Source organism: Podarcis cretensis (assembly GCF_951804945.1).
Source record: "Podarcis cretensis genome assembly, chromosome: 8".
NCBI classification, from domain to species: domain Eukaryota; kingdom Metazoa; phylum Chordata; class Lepidosauria; order Squamata; family Lacertidae; genus Podarcis; species Podarcis cretensis.
In genome coordinates this window covers 50,732,881-50,751,636 of record NC_137177.1, presented here as the reverse complement: position 1 = coordinate 50,751,636, position 18,756 = coordinate 50,732,881, and the positions used below count along the sequence as shown (strand labels likewise).

Genomic DNA, 18,756 nt, shown 5'->3' with positions numbered 1-18,756 from the left:
AACCCCATATGCCACCTTGAGCTTCATGGAGGAAAGGTGGGGATAATACGTAAATAAATAAAATAAAATACTGACTTAGGTAACAATCCCTTGGCCAGGGCACCTACTTTGTGTGTTGCTTGCAACTTCCTGGCTGTTCAGATATTGCTAGATAAAGTCTTTTGCCTGTAAACTGTAAAATTATATGTGTTTGATGGTATTCTAATGGCTGATCTGAGAACTTAACCAAAAGATTGATTAGCTGATATTGCTAGATCCTTCCTCTACCTAAGAATCTCGTGCAAGCACAAGCAAGTGTGCTGTAGTGGGCAGACTGCTGAACACAGTGGATGGGAGGAGGGAATTGGGCAACCTTAGGCCAGTCACACACCTCCAGCTTAGCCCATCTCATAAGCTGCTGGGATAAAGGGGGTGTGGGGTAGCCCCATCCATGAACGTGCCACTCTCAGCTTCTTGCAGGATAGCTGGGGTTATAATAAATCTAAGAAATAAATTATTCCAGAGCAGAGGCATCTTCCACCTGTTTCTCCTTTTTGCTAGTCCCCATCCATGCTAGAGCTTCCCAGCTCTTTGCCTGCCTGAGCCCTTCAGAGTTTGGAGAGCTCTGACCTTTGTTGGGCCAGAGACAAGCTGTTCCCATCCCCTCTGTGTTGGCAGTTGAAGGAGAGCTTTCCTGTGACTCATCCTATTCCATCTGTACACCTTTTCCTGTGGAATAAACGTGTTTGCCACTTTTCCCAAGGAGCCTGTAGACAAAACAGTAAAAGGAAATGAGCTGCTGAAAAGGCCCCGGCCAGCCGGCAAGAGCTGAGCCCCATCAACAGGCCAGGTGGTAGAAGGGCATCCCATTCTAACCCACCACCCTGACTGTGGGGTGCTGGGCTGCTGTTTCTCCCTCAATGCCCCACTTGTGCATTTTATGGATGATGCTCAGGTTCTTGAGCGACCCTCAACATTGATGCTGTAGGGACTCCTCCACTCTCCATATAAGTCAGCTAACTTTGCCTTCGGATCTTTTTGTTTGTTTGCTCCTAGTGAAGTATATGCGGGAAGCCAGCCCTTATATCAAGAAGCCGTCACTGGTGTCGGATTTGCCTTGGGATGGGGTAGCCCCGCAGTCGCCCAGCCTTAGCGGCAGTGAGGATTCTGGCTCCCCAAAGCACCATGGCGCTGCCAAGGACCGTAAGGTGATCCCTTTGAAGATGTGCTATGCTGCGAGGAACCTGTGCATGCCGGATCTGGAGAACAGGTGAGCCCAGATGAAAGAGGAGGAGGAGGAGGGGAGGCGTCTCAAATTGCAATGGTGGTGCTGAAGTTTTGTTTTTCCTTTTTGTTTTGGTTTCATGAAGAGCCAGTGGCATGAGTTGGAGGGGGAGACCCAAACGCTCATGACTTCCCAGGCCTGGTTTTCCTAATATCCCACACTGCTCAGCGCCACTGCCATACCCTGAGAATAATGAGCAAGGCTGAGTGCTTGCTGCTCTTTTTGCCAAGAAAAACAAGTGTGCTGTGCTGCTCGGGATGGATTATGCAGATTTCCAGAAATGTTGAGTATTCTGGTTTCTGTTTTACAAGCAAGGAGGGCTATGCGTAGGAGTCAAGGGACAGGGTGGGGGCCTGCAGGTTGGGCTGCCAGATTTCCATAGAGGAGACGCCCCTATGTGGCCAAGAAGAAGAAGAACTCGGACTGACGCAGCTTCTCCTTAGTGCCACAGTGTCAGAGGAAAAGTTGCACCCCTTCGCTGTCCAGCGATCCTGTCCCCACTGGGGACAGGCAGGAGGACTAGCGATAATTGGGAAAGCTTCACAGCCCAGGAGGCCCCACCATAGAGGGGGACTGAGGGGAAGGGCAGCCTGCTAATTCCACATCCTAGCCCTGCTCCTCATTTGTAGCTAAGGTCTGCAATGACTTCACTGGGTAGATGGCTATTTGCCTGGAGAGGACCTCTTGCTGTTCAAAGGGGGCATGCCTCTGACTGGCAGGTGCCATCATGCCCTTCTTGTGGGTTTCTGGATGCCTCTTGCTGGTTGCTTTTGTGGTGGTAGGAGGGGGACACAGAGCTGTGAGGCCTGGAGGGGTCCTGAGCTCAAGAGGCCAGTCGTATTATTTATTGCAAGTTGTCCCAACCTGTCCCTGCTGGAAGTTCTGGATATGTTTGCTTTGGGCGTAGACAGGATGCAAATCTAATCCGCACGCTGGCTTCCTTCCACGGAGGGGAGATGAAAGTTGGACTGGAGTCTCTCTCTCTCTCTCTCTCTCTCTCTCTCTCTCTCTCTCTCTCTCTCTCTCTCACTCACACACACACACACACACACACACACACACACGCAGGCCATAGAGGAAGTGTCGGTTCATCCTCACGTTCCTTTGCTGGGTGTTGAGTTTCAGCTGGCTGGGGCAGCTCTTGCAGCAGCGGAGGGGGAAGGGGAGGGCAAGGCAGGCCGCAAAGAGGAGACCACAGGCTCCTGATTCATTCACCCAACTAATTGCAAGTGCCCTTTGCAGGAAACTCCTGGCCTTTGGGCGGCTTGCCAGGGACCTCCACGCTGCGCAGCTTCCCCCTCCCTGCTCCGCTTGCGGTCTGGGGCCTGGCTGCCTTCCAGGTTGCCTTTGCACCCTTTTCTGCAGCGCTAGGCAACGGCCCTCTGACTGACGGAAGGTTCTCTTCCGAGTGGCAAAGAAAGCCCTGCTCAGGGCAGACCCAGGCAGACAGATAATGTCCTTCCCCCACCCCACCACCTCCGCCCTTGCAAGGCTGCTGTTTCTCTTTCCCCTCCTCCCCCAGTCTCTCACCGGAAGGTTCTTGTTTTTATTTGGAGACAGAACAGGCAGCAGGAGGGTCAGGATCTCTGGATGACTTGAAGTAGAGTGGTAAATGTTAAAAAAGGGGGATAAGAAACAGCAGCAAAAAGACTTTTCCTCCTGTAAACTAGGCTGTTAAAACAAAGAGAGGCTGAAAGGTTGTGGTGGGGGGGGGAGGGAAACCAGGAATGGGTTGTTGTTTTTGTGCCTGAAAGGGCTGTGAGCTGAGCTCTGGTACAGACAGCAAAAAGCAAAGCATGGGTATAGCCCCAGTGGGCCCCCCTTTTCCTGACTATGCCTCCCTCCGCCATCCCATCCATTGCTGCCACTGTTTTACACCTGGCTGTCACTGGTGAGCCTTGGGATCCTTGCAAAATCCAAAATAGATCCCGCAAGCCTGAAGACTTCTCATACCTAACTGAGCATGTGCTTCATCCCACACTCTTTAGTCCAGGAGGACATTCATAGCTGTCCAAAGAATCCAAGAAGAGAATAAAACAATATTTAGCATAAAAGCGATTTGTTCATTTGTTGCATTTATATACTGCCTTACTGCAGCTTAATGCTCGGACTCCGCAGAATTGGTTCTTAATTGGTGTGTGTAGCAGCCATTTTCAGCCTGGTACCCTCCAGGTGTTGTTGGACTAGCAGCCCCAGCCACCAGGGCCATGTTATGGTGGGGCAATGGCGAGTTGTAGCCTAGCCAAGCCATGAGCAAGGAGAGCTTAGAAAACCAGCTCACTGATTGTCCCAAAAGCAAAGATATGCAGTGTTTGAGTGCAGGGGAGATGGAAAGAGGCAGATGTCCAGAGCTTGGTTTCCACAAATGCTTTATTGTGGAAACAGCCCTCCTTTGCTGCTTCATGGTTGAGGTCAAGTGCTTTGAAAGTAGGCAGGTTGCAGCTTGTAGAGCCTACCTGCATGGCAGATTCTTCCTTCCCTTGACATTTTCTGTTTGGCATCAGCTGCTACCACCTGGGCAAGTCACTTCCTGTCAGCTCTTGAGCCTGGGCTGTACGTGGGCAGCGTTCCACACTCTCCCTGCCTCGAGAAAGCAGCCAAGATACTCTGATTCCAATAAAAGACTTCCTTGCAAAGCAGCCAGACACTCTGCAGACTCCAGGCTGCTTGCATGTTCCCTGGGGGTACAAAAAGCCATCTTGATTCAGAGCCTCTAAGTGAAGCTTGTCCCTGACACTCTCACGGCATGGGCCTTACTTGCTCCAGATCTTTCCAGTGGATGACAGCCCTGTAACGCTGACTGTAAGAAGGCGATGATGCCTTCAGGGTCGGAGAGCACTGCAAGAGCAGTGGAGGGCAGTCAGGATGGCTCCTTTAAGCTCAGGGTTAGAGAGAGGCTGCGACCTTCCTCCTAGTGCTGGTGGGCTGGTGCTCCCATCATCCCTGACCACTGGCTGTGCTGGCTGCTGGGGGAGTTTGTTTTCCCACTGCCTCTGTAGCTTCCCTACTCTGATCTTCACTCCTCTAGAGGTATGCACAGCAAAGCAGATGAAACTGCAAGGCTGCAGAGGCAAGGTTGCGTTTTCTGCACCAAAAAAGGGCTGGATTCTGTGAGCTGAATCAGTGATTCATTTCGGAATGAATATGCAATGCAGAATCCTCTGCTTCGGTCAGCTATGGTGTGTGTGGCAGGTAGGGAGGCAGAGTTGGGGGCTGCAGCCCAAGTCCCTGGTTGTGGCAAGTCCTACTCAGCTCCTCTCTGGTGCCTGACTGGGGCTTTACCTGCCTTTCTAACTGCAGACCTTTGGTCTTCACTTGAAAGGCAAAATGTTTGTTGCTTATAAACGAAAGCACTCAATTGCATGCCTGTCGCACAAGCTGCCAACTGTTCCTGTTGTGATGGGTGGCTATTCTTCCTTGGGGGGGGGGAGAGTCAATTATCTATCTTGAACCATCTAGATTGCCCCTCTCATCTTCCCTGCCCCCCCCCCAAACTTGGTCTGGAGAGATCGCTCAGAGAGCAGAGAGAGTCTTTTGCAACCTTGTTGGCGGATTAGCAAAATAATCCCAGGGGAAGAGTTTACCTTTCTGCTGTGTTTGCCCTTATCCAATCAACCCAAACAGGAGTGAAATTATTGTGGGTAGAGCTGGGGTGCAGCAAGCAAAATCTGTTTCCCCAGGAGGTTAGCTTGACACGAGGATGGGGGAAGCAGGCCAGGGCCTCCAACTGGGCTGGAGAAGCAGCTGCAGCCTTTGCCAGTGATCTGGAGAGCAGAGTCGATTTTGCAGCATTTCCAGTTTGGCTTATCAGATCTCTTAATAGGTTGAAGAAGGTTGGTGCTAGGCTTTTGGCTCCTAGATAGTACAAATTCCCCCAAACGGTTTTGACCATTTTTGCTCCTTGATTCCTGCTGTTCGCCATGCATTTCAGGTGGCACATCCTAAATTCCCCTAATGGAAGTGCAAAAATTTCACTTGCCACATGGATGCAGTGTTTGGCTTTCCTTGGGCAGTCATAATGCTTGATGGATCCATAGTGGCAGTTGGACCACGTGGCTGGGATTAAGTCCCTCAAACTGCCCGCCTTGTAGCATGTTCCTCCTCAAAGTGCTGCAGTGCTGTCTTAACACCTTCCCTTGGCAGATTGAGAAGTATGCAGCAGCTGATACATCTCTGGAGGCCATGCAGGGAAAGTGGACTTTGCTATGTCTTGTCGCCTTTTTCTTGTGTGTTTCGCACTTCATGTTTTTCCTAAGCAGTGACTCTGGGAGATGGTTTGGTCCAGTCGAAATCCCTCCTATGTTCCGAGTGGGGGAGGCAGGCAGTCACCCAGAAGCAACTGTTTGCGAGAAGCATGTTCTGCAGCCTGAGCCAAAAGTAGCTTCTCCTTTGGAGCTTACCTGGCCAGAGGGAGGAGTGAACAGAGTTCTCTTTGCAGGTTGCTGCAAGTCCCATCGGGTCAGACAAGCTATCGCCTCCTCCTATTTGTGTACAAAGTGTAAAATCAATTACATAGCCCAGCAGCAGCCACTCATTCAGGGAGAAGTAGCCCATGCAGAAGGCTTTTATACAGCCCCAATGCCCCAGAACACCAAATGCTAGGGGAAGAAGGAAGCAGCAGTTAAGTGAATAAACCTGGCTCATGAATTCCTGCCTTCTCCATTTAGCTTTAGCAGCCAAGAGGTGGGTCTGCTGGAGGGTGGAGGCTGCCATTAAAGGCTCTGGCTGCAGCTTCCCCATCTGCCAAGAGGTGGGTAGAGCAAGCAGCAAGGTTGCTGTCACTTTCTGGTGGTGGAGGGCAGGCTGGATGCCAGGTCCCCATGCTCTTTGGTGGTATTTGTGAGTGTAGCCAGGGATGGGCCTGGGCACGATCGTTGCCCTCAAGAAGAGCCAGCACAGTGCTCAAGGCCACGCTCCACCTAATTCTGCCCCCTGCAGGACTGGTAGTTGAGGCCTTACTGCTGCCGCCTCCTAACTGGGACTGTTGCTTTAGACACCCTTTAGAAATCATGAGCAAATGCGTTGCAGACCCTTTTCCTAATAAAAGTGGGAGAAAGACTAACTCAGGAGTAGGGAACCCTTTTTAGCCCAAGGGCCGCATTCCCTCTTGAGCAACCTTCTGAGGGCCAATTGGCAGTGGTGGGCAAAACCAGAGGCAGACGTGGGGAGAGCAAGAAATGCAAGTGTTGCTTTTTTGTAGTAGGCTCCTTTCTGCACGCACACACATGCACACCCCTATCTAGCTCTGGGCAAGAAAGAGGCATCCCCACGGTTCAAGGACACATTTCTGGCCAGGCAAGTGCTCTTGAGGACGCAGTGAAGAAGGGGCAATGAGAGGCCTGGCCAGGGGAGGGTTTTGAGAGCCAGGTGCAGAGGCCTAGAGGGCTGCATTTGGTCCCTTGACTACTTAACCATTGATTCTGTGCTGACTCCAATTGCTCAGCTCTCCTGTGAGGATGGGTCCTCTTTGGGGAAGGAGCTGGAGATCAGTGGCAGAGCTTATGATGTGCATACAGAAGGTTGCAGGTTCAATCCCTGGCATCTCCAGGCAGGGCTGAGAAGGAAGGACTCCCTGTCCTGAAACCCTGGAAGACCATTGCTACTACCAGCATAAGTGGTACTGAGATAGATGGACCAGTGGTGGCATTTGGTAGAAGTCAGATTCCTGCAGGCACTTGGCAGTCCAGACCATTTCTTCTGGCAGCCTCCCCACTAAGTTCATCCTGCCCTTCCTTCCTTCCTTCCCTGCGCAGGTTGATAGAGTTGCACTCGCCTGACAGCCGGAACACCCTGATCCTCCGCTGCAAGGACACGGCCACGGCGCACTCCTGGTTCATGGCCATCCACACCAACATCATGGCTCTCCTCCCGCAAGTCCTGGCTGAGCTCAACGCCATGCTGGCCGCCAGCAACACGCCGGGGAGCAGCAAGGAAGTCAAGCACATCGCGTGGTTGGCAGAACAGGTGGGCCAGGAGACTGGAAGCTCTGTGCAGTGGAGGTTCAAAAGCTCTTTGGGATTGCGGTGGGGCGTTATTGATGGCCTGAACATAAGAAGAGCATGCTGGATCAGGCCAGTGACCCATCTAGTTCAGCATCATGGTCTCACAGTGGCCAACCTATCTTGCTTCCCTCCCACCTTTTAGGAGAGATGTCAGCTGGTGACTGGAGAGGGGACATGTAATCTCTGGTACCTCCTCCTGCCCATGGTGCTTGTGAGGGGAGAACAGTCTTCTCCTCTCTGCCCAGCCCAGCACAGAAGTCCTTGGCTGAGCTTCCTCCTGCAGTGAACTTGACAAATGCATCGGGTGGAGGGTGGGATGCTCAGAAGAGGCTCTGCCATTGGTGGGAAAATCCCTGCTCTGTATTCACGCTGTTGGATGTATCATTTCAAGGCTGAAAGGAGCCTGGGAGCTGCTGTGCTCTGGGCACTTTGTCTCAGTATTGTTACATTTGCACACCTTGCTCTAGTCTGTTTCTGCTGCCTTGTTTCCCCACTTAGGCTTGTTAACCCATGGGGGAGGAGACCGGGTGGGGGGGACCCGTCTGTCTCTGCCCTTTGCAGAGTAGGTGGGCCCAGCGCTGCCCTGGCCCCTCAGACCCTCTGGGACAGCCTTTGCTGGCTTGGTGGCTCTCATGAGCCTCAGCCTGCATGTCAATTTTGGGCTCCACCTCCCATCAGCCCCGGGGTCATATGGCCCTGCTGGCCTGGGGCTGATGGGAGTTGTCACCCCAACTATCTGGAAGGCACCAGGCTGGGGAAAGCTGTTTTAAGGTGTCACTAGACTCTAGGTGTTTTGCTGCAACTAGTTAGCACGGCTTCCCCTTTGGGTCTTCCTCTTGGTTTTGAGCCGCCCCAGCCCTATTTTTTGTGCTCGCATCCACCACCTTCAGTCAACAAAGTAAGCAGTTGCTTGGATAATCTGATGCCACAACAACACACTCTTCTTTTACTGCAGATGGAGCTTTAAATGTGTTTTGCACGTGCAGAATCGTGTCCTTCAAGTTATTGTTGTGCAGGGCGGAGGGTGGTTTGTGGTAGCTTTCATCCTTCCCATTATTTCCACTGCTGCCTTGAACCCTGCAGAAGGAATCTGCTGTCAGCATCTTGGGATCTAGCCTTTCTATAGGGCTGGATTCCCGCACCTAGGTAGAGGCAGCAACAGCCCCAGCTTCCTGTCCAACCAGGCATGGCTCCCTGCCAAGGGCAACATGCAGGGCCCAGCCTTGCCTTGCAGTGAAGTGAGACCTGTTGCTTGTTTCCTGGGATACGTCTGACCTGTGCCGTGGAAGGTGCAGGAGAGCCTGGCAGGCAGTGAGAGAGAAATAGGAGCCTAGACTGGAGGAGGGGGTAGGCTGGTACTTGGGTGCTGCAGGGTGAAATCCTGGCTCTGTGGCTGCCTTGCATTCTGCTAGCAGCAACTGGCAGTTCCTAGCACAGCAGCTCCAGTTCTTGGTCTTCTGTCCCATAGCACAAGAAATAGCTTGGGGTGGTGGTGGTATGGAACACATGCAAACACCAAGGGTACCCTCCACTTCCTGTGCCTTCTATTTGCCAGCTTTGAAGTGCCTGAAAGATTGGGGCAGGGAGGAAATGTGAGTAAAAGGAGCCCCACCCCATCAGCGTTGCATGCCGAATGTCCCAGGTTCCATCCCCGATGGCATTTCCAGATAGGACCGAGAGAGACTCCCTGCCTGAAACTCAGAGGAGGCACTGCTGCCAGGCAGTACTGAGCTAGATGGACCCAAGGGTCTGACTCTGCAGAAGGCAGCTCCCTGTGTTGCAAGATACGTTTGACACAGGATTGCAATTCATTTCCTTATTGTGGAGTAAAAGGGGAAAAAAGGGAGCAGAGCTTTGATTAAAAGGCTCCTGTGTGCTCAAAGCCTGAGAGCCGTGTGGGAGAGTGACTTTCAGGATCCAGATCCGGCCTTGGGGTGGGAACAAAATATTCCTGTCTCTACAGCTCCTCATAGGCTTGCAAGGCCAGTCACCTCCCTCCTGCACTCTGTTCTTCCTGGCAGGTCCCTTCAGAAGGGTGTGTTCTCCACCCCTTATGTTCTTACCCCAAATCCTTGCTTGCTTTGCTCATGGAGATGGACTGCCAACAACCCGCCCCCTTTCCCTCTTGTCTTCCCATAGGCCCGGCTGGATGGAGGCCGGCAGCAGTGGCGGCCAGCTCTCTTGGCCGTGACGGAGAAGGACTTGCTGCTCTATGACTGCATGCCATGGACAAGAGATGCCTGGGCCTCCCCGTGCCACAGCTACCCGCTTGTTGCCACCAGGTAAGGGAGCAAACAGGTGACTCTGCAAGAGGAAGAGTGTGGAGACTGCCAATCTGTGAACAGAGATGCCCTTCAGACCGGATGCCAGGGAAAGTGCAGATTAAGACAGCCTTGCAAACAAATCAACAAACTGACTGACATATGAAGTCCAAGGATGGTAGTCAACAAAGTGTGACCCATTGAAATTAATGGATCATGTTGATACCACCCTGAGTGTGAGCCCAAGCTGTGTGTGCATACCAAGGGTGATGGTGGGGGGTGGGAGAGATCTGAGGAGAGAGTTGGCTTGTCCCTACCATGCTTGGCTTTTTGCCATCGGGGGTGGGCTGGCTGAGACAAAAACTTGGCAGCTCTGTGATCTTGCTGGAGAGTTAGGGGTGGGTGGGCTGACAACTTGCAAGAGGCTCTCCCTGTCTGGGCAGGCTCCTGCCACATTGCCTGCCCTGGCAGCTGCTGCCGCCAAGCTAGTTGTATTCCCGCCACCCGTTGGAAGCCTCCCCTGCAAGCCCCCAAGAGGTGTGGCTGCTGGCAGAGGTTTCTGGCAGCATGCAGCAGCTGGATTCAATTAGGGTCCCTCCCAAACCATCCCTCCAGCCAAAACTTGTTGGAGAGAGATTCTCAGGCCTCAGACCCTGCAGCTTCAGAACCGGCCTTTTCCCACCCCCCCACATTCAGGAACTGTAGGGGTATCTCTCCTGTGCCAGGTTTGCAGCCACTTGTTGAGTCTGTCAGGTGGATTTCTGGATGGCTTTCCAGGTTTTTAGGGGGGGGGAGGAGTTTCACAGGTGTGGTTGCTGCTTGCTCTTTTGACCAACCCCCCCTCCTCCTGCAGGCTAGTGCATTCTGGCTCAGGCCGCAGATCACCCTGCATGGGATCGGACCTCAGCTTTGCCACGCGGACGGGCTGCCGCCAGGGCATTGCCATGCACATCTTCCGCGTGGAGACTCATCGGGACCTCTCCTCCTGGACCAGAATCCTGGTGCAAGGCTGCCATGCTGCTGCAGAGCTGGTCAAGGAGGTGTCTTTAGGTAAGTGGCCAGCAGCCCTGCCTCTCTGAAGCCTGGTTTGGGATTCTTGCCTGAGCTGCTGGGCAGGGTGGAGGCTTGGCCCATTCGCTGCCTTGAGCAGCTGGGGAACCCAGGCCTTGCAGTGTTTGTCTTCCAAGCTCAACAGGAGAAGAGAATGATTCTTTTGCTCTTGAAGGGTGCATTTTCCTAGGCAAAACTTAAATGCTCAAGCCAGGCTGAAATGTGATCATTTGGGTGTTGGTGCCAGTAAGAGCTACCCAAAGGCACATTTAATCTAAGGTTCTGTTCTCACAGTACCCAGCCAGGATGCCTAAAAGGAAGCTGGACCTGAGTGCAATAGCAGTGCTCTCCCAACTCATGATTCCAGCAAATGGTACGCAGAGGCGTCCTGCAGCTGGTGGGAGAACAGAGCCATTGTGGTTAGTGAGAGGAGAGTACAGCTGTTTGCGTTGATGAAGGCTGATGGTTGCACTGGTTGCTTGGTAGAAGTCTGGATGATCTCAGAATATTTGGGGGGGGGAGCAAGGTGTGTATGTAATCCTCTGCTGTCAGGTAAGCTAGTCTGAGCCTTTGAAAATGCCTTGGCTCAACCCCACTTATGCAAGATGAAGACGCCTGTAACTCTATATGCTGGGAGGGAGCCGAGCACCTGGGAGAGAGGAGCTTTTGTTCCTGATGCTTTCAGAACAGAGGAAAGAGGTGTCATATAGCTCAGGCCTGCATAAGCATTGTCTCAGAACACTTTGAAAAGCCAGGCTTTGGCGCTGCAAGCTGTTGAAGGAGGAAGATCCCAGGGAACTCTTTGGGCTCTTGGTTTCTCTGGTTTTGTTTAGAAGGCTCTCAGAGCTGATTCCCAGGTCTCTAGCTCCCTCTAGAGTTTGTAAGAGAACAGCACCCATTCTGCACAGGAATATGAGGAGTCTTCTATGAGCCAGGTTGACGTGAATCACAGTCCAAAACTTTTGAAGGGCACCCGGTTGGTGATAGTTGGCCAACATTATCTGATTTTGTGTCAGTGAGGCAAGTGGAACTTCAGAGGTAACTGCTTTTAGGAGCACATGGCTGACCTAGCTGCAATATTTGCTGCCAGACACAACTTGCGCAGTTCAGGCATTTGTTGGCTTGCAGCAAGTGGTCTGTGACCCTCATCAGTTGTGAAATGCCACTTAGCAGTTTTGACATGCATCATTTCTGGCCTTCATTTTTGCAAAGTATGTAACAGACAGGGGAACACCTGTGGCCTTCCAGATGTTGGCCTTCTGATTCCCATCAGCCAGCCTGGTCAAGGCTGAAGAGAGCTGCTGTAGTCCAGCAACAATTGAAGGGTCCTCAGATCCCCACCCCAGGGTTAGTAAGAAGGTCCACACTATGTTTGGGGTGGTTTAGTATGCATGTAATTTATTTGTTTATTAGCATTTATCAACAGCTTAGTATTTAAAACAAACAAACAGCATCATTAAAACAAAAATGCACCCTAAAACCAATAGAACAACTTTGTAAGAGCAAGAAACAAAAATTCAAGGGATCTATCATGAATGGGAATTGGTGAGCTTGATGGCAAAAGAATTTTATTATTTATTCAATTTGGTTTATTAGTCTCTTGACATATTAAGAAGTCTCCAAGTGACTTACCACCCTAAAAGCATATAGAATGGGATAAAATCAGAACCTGGGTGACCCAGACCAAGACAAGCAAGCTGTCTTCTGCCACTGTCTAGCTGAACATCATTGCTGGCTCTGATGGAAGGACATAAGGGGGAAACTCTGCTCCGCTCTGTGTGTGTGTTGGGGAGGCAACTTGACCTGGAAGGACATGTGCCAGCCTGTGTCCAATGACAATTTGCGTTTTCATGTTCTAGGGTGTGTCCTGAATGCCCAGGAGGTCCGCCTCATCATCCACTATGAAAACGGCTTCATTATTTCCAAGGAAGAGGCAGGCTCTGCCAGTGTCCTTTTCCGATACCCTTTCGAGAGGCTAAGAATGTCTGCGGATGATGGCATCAGGAACCTCTACTTGGATTTTGGGGGACCGGAAGGGGAACTGGTGAGTAGAGGGCCTGGGCCACAGCTGGTGTAAGGGCAGAGGATTTAAATGGGCTGGATCTATGTACTTCAAGGTTCCTTTAAAAAAATAAAATTATTTTTTATAAGTACAAAATAGGGAAAAAACCTATTAAAACGTGTTTTATATGCTCTTGTATATGCAGCAATTTTAAGTAATTTTTAAATCATATAATAAATTGCTGGGGGTGGCTTCATGGGAAATGATTAATAGATGAAAGAGTAATATTTCATTAATATTAATTAGTAATTAATACTAATTACTATTTTCTATTAAGTTTTCTATTAATATTAATAGTAATTAATATTAATAGAAAAATAATAAAAACTTGCAATTAAAAAACATGTGTTCACCTTATCTCATGTGCAAAGTAGTGACCTCATTGTGTGCTGCTTCTCCCCCAGACTCTGGAGCTGCACTCCTGCCCCAAACCCATTGTGTTTGTGTTGCACACGTTCTTGTCGGCCAAAGTGACTCGCCTGGGGCTGCTCGTGTAGGAGGAGCCAAGGGGCCTTGGTGGCATGGCAGTGTCAGCGAACCACAGCAGTAGCAGCACCGAGTCCTGCCTCTGCGATGTTCTCCAGCATCAGTGCCTTGACCAAGACTTGTGATTGGCAGCTGCATTATAGACACAAGGCCACTGGATGAGCTTCGGCTGGATGCTGCAGCTCTTGCATGAACTGCCTTCCTAGGAGAGAAGCAGCTGAAGGATGGAAAGGCAGCCAAAGGAGTAAGATGGGGGGGGGATAAGGCGGCCAGGGAGGCTGCATGTCAATCCCCTTGCCTGCCTCGAGTTCGGCATTGCTCTGAAAACCCCACCGTCGTCTTGGCACCTTGCCATTCAGGATCATGCCCTGTACAAAAGGCAGGTGAGATGAGAGGCGGTCCTGCCAGGCCAATAGAGCAGCTCCTGACCTGGGGCATTACAAAGCCATTTCTCCCATATCCCTTATACCACTTGTGCCTTTTGGTGGAGGAAGGAAAGAGGAGAGCAGTCATGGCAGCAGTGGCAAGCTGGACCCTGGGCTGTTTGCCTGGTTGGGCCGGAAATGCTGTCTTGTCGGGCAACCCCGCCTTGTAGCTTGGGGGGAGCTTGCATCCTCTGCAGGGGGTCTCAAGAGCCGGGCTGGAAATGCGAGCTCCCCTGGTCCTTTCGTTCTGGCAGTTGGGATGCTGCAGGGCTCGGCTCAGATTGAAGAACTGAAGCATATGCACTTCAGAGCCACAAGACTCTGAAGGCCTGGAGCAGTAAAGGAGGCCGGCTTTACTTAGTTCTAGGTTCCCTGCTCAGGCCAAACAGTGACATTTTTGAGCTAAGCTGAGAGCACTGTGTTCCTCTGCGCGGGTGGGGCGGGGTTTGGGTGCTGTGAAATCTGGAATGCCTTCGCCCCCCAGGGCTGTGGTGCAGATCAAGACGGTGGTAATGGGAAACAGCTAACCCCTCAACAGGAGGAGGAGCAGCAGCAGTTTATAAACCAAAGCTGAGCAAAGAAGTCTGTGGTGAGGGTGATGCTCCCCCCTTTCCCCCTTATGAAACGAGTGTCCCTTTCTCCTCATTCCTGTCCACCTTACTACTACTTCTCGGGGAAGAAGGAATTCATGACAGTGTGAAACAGAACATAATAGCCTTATGAAAGGAAGCACTATTCGGCCCCATTTGTGGTTTTTGCAAAACTCTACCATGTGATGGTCACACCCTGATCTTTGCTGCCATAAAGGCCAGGAACTTTATTTTTCAATTGATGGAACTGCGGAACATGCAGCTCTTCCCAGCAAACCCAGCTGGGCACCCCTCATACCACAAGCCCATTGCAGGGGTGGGGAGAAGCACTGGGGTCAAGGATAGAGGTTGGTGGGGAAGAGGGCACAGTAGAGCCGCATGCATCCTTAACAGAGTGGGGCTTAGCCTCAAGGATTGCAGTGATTACCTAGGAGATCAGAATGGTGGTCCATTTGCCCTGTTTGATAACATAGAAGCCTTTTACCAAAGCCCTAAACCAGCGGTTCCCAATTCTCATAACTAAAGCTGCCATAGAGATATCAAAATTTCCAAAAGTAGGGGGTCCATGGCTTGGTTTTTGAAAAACAAGGAGTCTGCAGTACTTAGCTAATTGGGAACCACTCCCCTAGGTGGTGGAGCAGGACAGGGAAGAGAGAGGAGAAAACCATTTTCCCTGTTCATAATACAGGCCCCTGAGAATGCTTGAGTCTGAGGCTTTAGGAGACAAGTAAAAGAGAGATAGGGAGTGTGTGTGTGTGCTCCAAAAAAGCTCATTTAGCCATGGGGCAATGCCTAAAAGACACAAGTCATGCTTGGCTTAGCAGCTGGCCATGGACCAAATTTTGCAAGAAGGGGGCCAGGTGCTTCTGTGAGTTGCGGTTCCTCTGAGGCGGTAGCATCCTCAGGTTTCGGAGGGACTGACTGGGAGGAGTATCTGATAAAAGGTTGTGTGTGTGTGGTGGCTCTTGTATAAAGAGTGCTTATTCCCAGCAAGGTGGCTTCTGCCTGCGAAAGTCCCAACCGAATATGTAGAGTTGCAGACTTGGTGTTTTGGCAGAATTCTGAAAGATGTGCTGTGGTAGAAAGGAAAGGGAAGTGTGGTCTAGTGTTGCGGGAGGTGGGCCTTAGAGACATTGGAAAGGGGCTACAGATGAGGACTTCAGTCCCTCCCTAAATCCTCTTAGGCCTGTGCACTTTTATTCTGATGATGTCTCAAAGCTAGTCACAGCTTAACAGAGCTTTATAATTAAGCAGACACCTGTTCTTTTGTCACTTATGGTCCCACAGAACAGTAGAAAAGAACGTATTTGTTTAGAGCCATGGTTCCCAATTGGTGGTAACCCACCCAGGGAGTCCGTGGCACCATTCACATAATGTAAGCTGCTGTAGAGCTAACAAAAAATTCACAATTAGAGGGGCCATGGCTTGGCTTTTGAAAAACAGGGAGCCCACAGTACTTAGCTAACTGGGAACCACTGGTTTAGAGTGTGCATGTGTGCTGGAATTTAGTTGCAAGCAGGGGGCAGGGTTTGGGTCACTTTCAAGGCTCCTCTCTTGTGTCATTATGGGCAGCAAATCAGTCGGAGTGCAGTTATTGCCTGTGCTTGTGAAAAATTAAAAGTATGTATCCCGACAGGTGATGCAGGTGGCGCTGTGGGTTAATCCACAGAGCCTAGGGCTTGCCGATCAGAAGGTCGCAGTTCGAATCCCTGCGACGGGGTGAGCTCCCCTTGCTTGGTCCGTGCGCTGCTCTGGTTTGCCAGAAGCGGCTTAGTCATGCTGGCCACATGACCCGGAAGCTGTACACTGGCTCCCTCGGCCAATAAAGCGAGATGAGCGCCGCAACCCCAGAGTTGGCCACGACTGGACCTAATGGTCAGGGGTCCCTTTACCTTTACCTTTATCCCGACATTAGCAAGGGCTGTCTGACAGTTGTTCCAGTTGGCTGGAGCGGGGAAGTAGATTTCACGGAGCTCACCTTTGGTGCCAGCCTAAGGGCAATGCAACAATGTGGGGAGATGACAACCGTAGTTCTTGCATAGGTGTGAGAATAGCAGTTGGGTTGTGGTAGAACAGACACCGAAGCATTCATTTCTGTATGTTTGAAATTCACTCAAACAAGCATATTAGGCCTCTCTCCTTATTTAATAGTTTAGCTGCTCAATTTTAAGAGGAATTGTTTCCGGCTTACATAGAAACCATTGAATGCAATGAAAACCAGCTTTTTATTTGTCCCAAACAAGTTACCTCCATTGGAGAGTGTGTCTCACCACCTCACAAATACTGACTTCACTTCCATTCATGGCATTATCACAAGACAATTTCCTGCACATTCACATATGCATTAGGCAACCAAAGCTGTACTTGGGGTTAGTGGCACGCTCTGAGCAGAAATGGCTTCTTAATCTCTTGTACTCTGACCTTTGGAATGCACTTGGGTATCCCAGTTTTCATTCAGTGTGATTCTGGTGGTTGCCAACACTTGTGTTTTGCACCAAAAGCTGCACCATGACTGTTGTGGGATGCAGGACAGCACCAGATGCTGCTATGTGTGTCTGGGGTTTCCAAACACACACAGTCATAAACAGAAGATACTCTGGCTGGCCTTAACAGAACTTTTTAAAATGGTGCTTTGGTATCACAGTGAAAGGTGACCTTACAAAAAACACACCAAGATGGGCTTTTAAAAACAAAATTATTAAAAGCCCAGGTAGTCCTGCAGTTCCCACTCTGAACACTTCCTTTTTAATAGCACTTTCCCTAAAAGTTGTATAGCACTCTGTGCTTTTTTTTCATACCAGGCATAGTTCCCATAGCTGGGGTGGGGGCCATGCTAACCACTTCTGTGATCTGGACACTGAGCAGTGGCGATAAAACGACAGGTGTTTGGTCTGTACAACCTTTGCATTCATTGCCTGGACCTCATTTGCTCCTGACACTTCAGCATTGGGGCATGGAACAAACGATCAAATTCCCTGTGGAGTTGCACTTTGCCATCCCAGTGACTAGATTGTGTTTGTGCAAAAGAATGGTGGTTCCTGATTCTTGCAAAAGTATTATTTTTTGATGGCAATTTTATTCCCCCATCAGCAAACAACCCCCATCCCCATTGTCTTGTTTCCTTTGTTCTGCAGCTGGGGTTTTCCTGTTTTGGGCTTTCCCCTTCTGCTATAGACATCAGTCAGGAGTTTACAGTTTGGGCAAATGCAACTTTAAGGCCCCAAGTGCCAAAGATGAGACTTCTTGAAAGATCTCTTCAAGAAATCTGCACAGAAACCACTACAAATAAATGTTTGTGTTTATCCCGTGTAAGGTCTGTTTGTGCTTGTGTTTGTGTGCACACTGTTTGAAAGAATCTAACCTTGGGTATTGAGGCACAGCCAGTAACACTGCCACAATCAATCCAAAATGTACAACTGACGTTATTTTTGTATTCTTTGTAAATGGTATTTATACAAGAACAAATTCTTTTTTTTCTGAGTTTTTAATTTCAAATGTTGGGAGTCTCCAGGTTACCAAATCCAGATAAAACAAGTGGTGGTGTGGGCAGTTTATGGTCTTCACAAGCAAAGGAATGTGCTCTCTCTAGAGAATACATGGACACCCTCCAACCCTTGAGTTACATGCTAACTGTATAGTATTGTACATTACAATGGAAATGTGACTTAAGGGCGACTGTAACCTTTATGTTGTATATAATAAAGGTGTTTATGCTTTTAGTTTTAATTCATTGGCTTGTGACTTTGTGGGAAAACACAGACTTCAAAAATATATGTTAGTGAGTTGGATTCCAGAGTAACTTAAAAGGAAATGACCTAATGGTTAAGGTCACAGACACAGATAAGGTGGCAAGTTCTGAAAAGAGAGGAGGGCATCCTCCTTCCTTCTTGCCTGCTTTAACTCTACAGAATCTCCTCTTTCAATACATCCTTCCAGGGCAATGCAAGTTTTAAGAACATCAGAAAAGCCCTGCTGGCTAAGACCAAAAGCCCTATCTAGCCCCCAGCATCTGTACTCACAGTGGCCAACCACATGCCTTAGTGGGAAGCTGCAAGCAAGACCTGAATGCAACAGTGCTCTCCCTGCTTGGGATTCCCAGCAAATGGCATGCTGCCTCCCAACAGTGGAGGTGGAATGCAGCCATCATAACTTAGCAGCCTTTGATAGCCTTTCCTATGAATTTGTTTAATCCCTTTTAAAGCCATCCAAGTTGGGGGTCACACTGTCTTGTGAAATCAGATTCCATAGCTGAACTGTGTGGTGTGTGAATAAGTTATTTTTATCAGTCCTGAATCTTATCATATTCGGCTTCATTGAACTGTGACACCATTGGATTCTACAAGAGAAAACAACACACACTCCACTTGATTTCCGTTTCCCCCCTAAACTAAAAAACCCAAAAGCATTGCAACTTTTCCTCTTAGGGGAACTGCCCTAGATATTCTGATAATCCTGGACTAGATACCTGTGACACCAGAAACTTTGTTGGAGTATTCAGCTGACTGGAACATATTCTTTTATTTTTAAATTAAAATTAAATTTGTATAACCATACTTTATCCATGGATCTCAGGGCGGTCCACAACGTAAATGCAAGATAAAAACACAAAATACATA

General features: G+C 49.9%; 1 protein-coding gene across 1 annotated transcript in view; it reads left to right on the top strand.

The window, feature by feature from the left end:
* SNTB2 (syntrophin beta 2) overlaps positions 1 to 15,774 on the top strand; it is a 31,648-nt gene extending 15,874 nt beyond the window's left edge. Inside the window, exons 2-7 of the mRNA XM_079988154.1 lie at positions 1,036 to 1,249; positions 7,018 to 7,228; positions 9,406 to 9,548; positions 10,381 to 10,577; positions 12,437 to 12,621; positions 13,044 to 15,774. Of these exons, the coding sequence (XP_079844280.1) occupies positions 1,036 to 1,249; positions 7,018 to 7,228; positions 9,406 to 9,548; positions 10,381 to 10,577; positions 12,437 to 12,621; positions 13,044 to 13,136 (1,043 nt within the window). The 3' untranslated portion in view covers positions 13,137 to 15,774. The remainder of the gene's footprint in view (positions 1 to 1,035; positions 1,250 to 7,017; positions 7,229 to 9,405; positions 9,549 to 10,380; positions 10,578 to 12,436; positions 12,622 to 13,043) is intronic.
* The last annotated feature ends 2,982 nt before the right edge of the window (positions 15,775 to 18,756 follow it).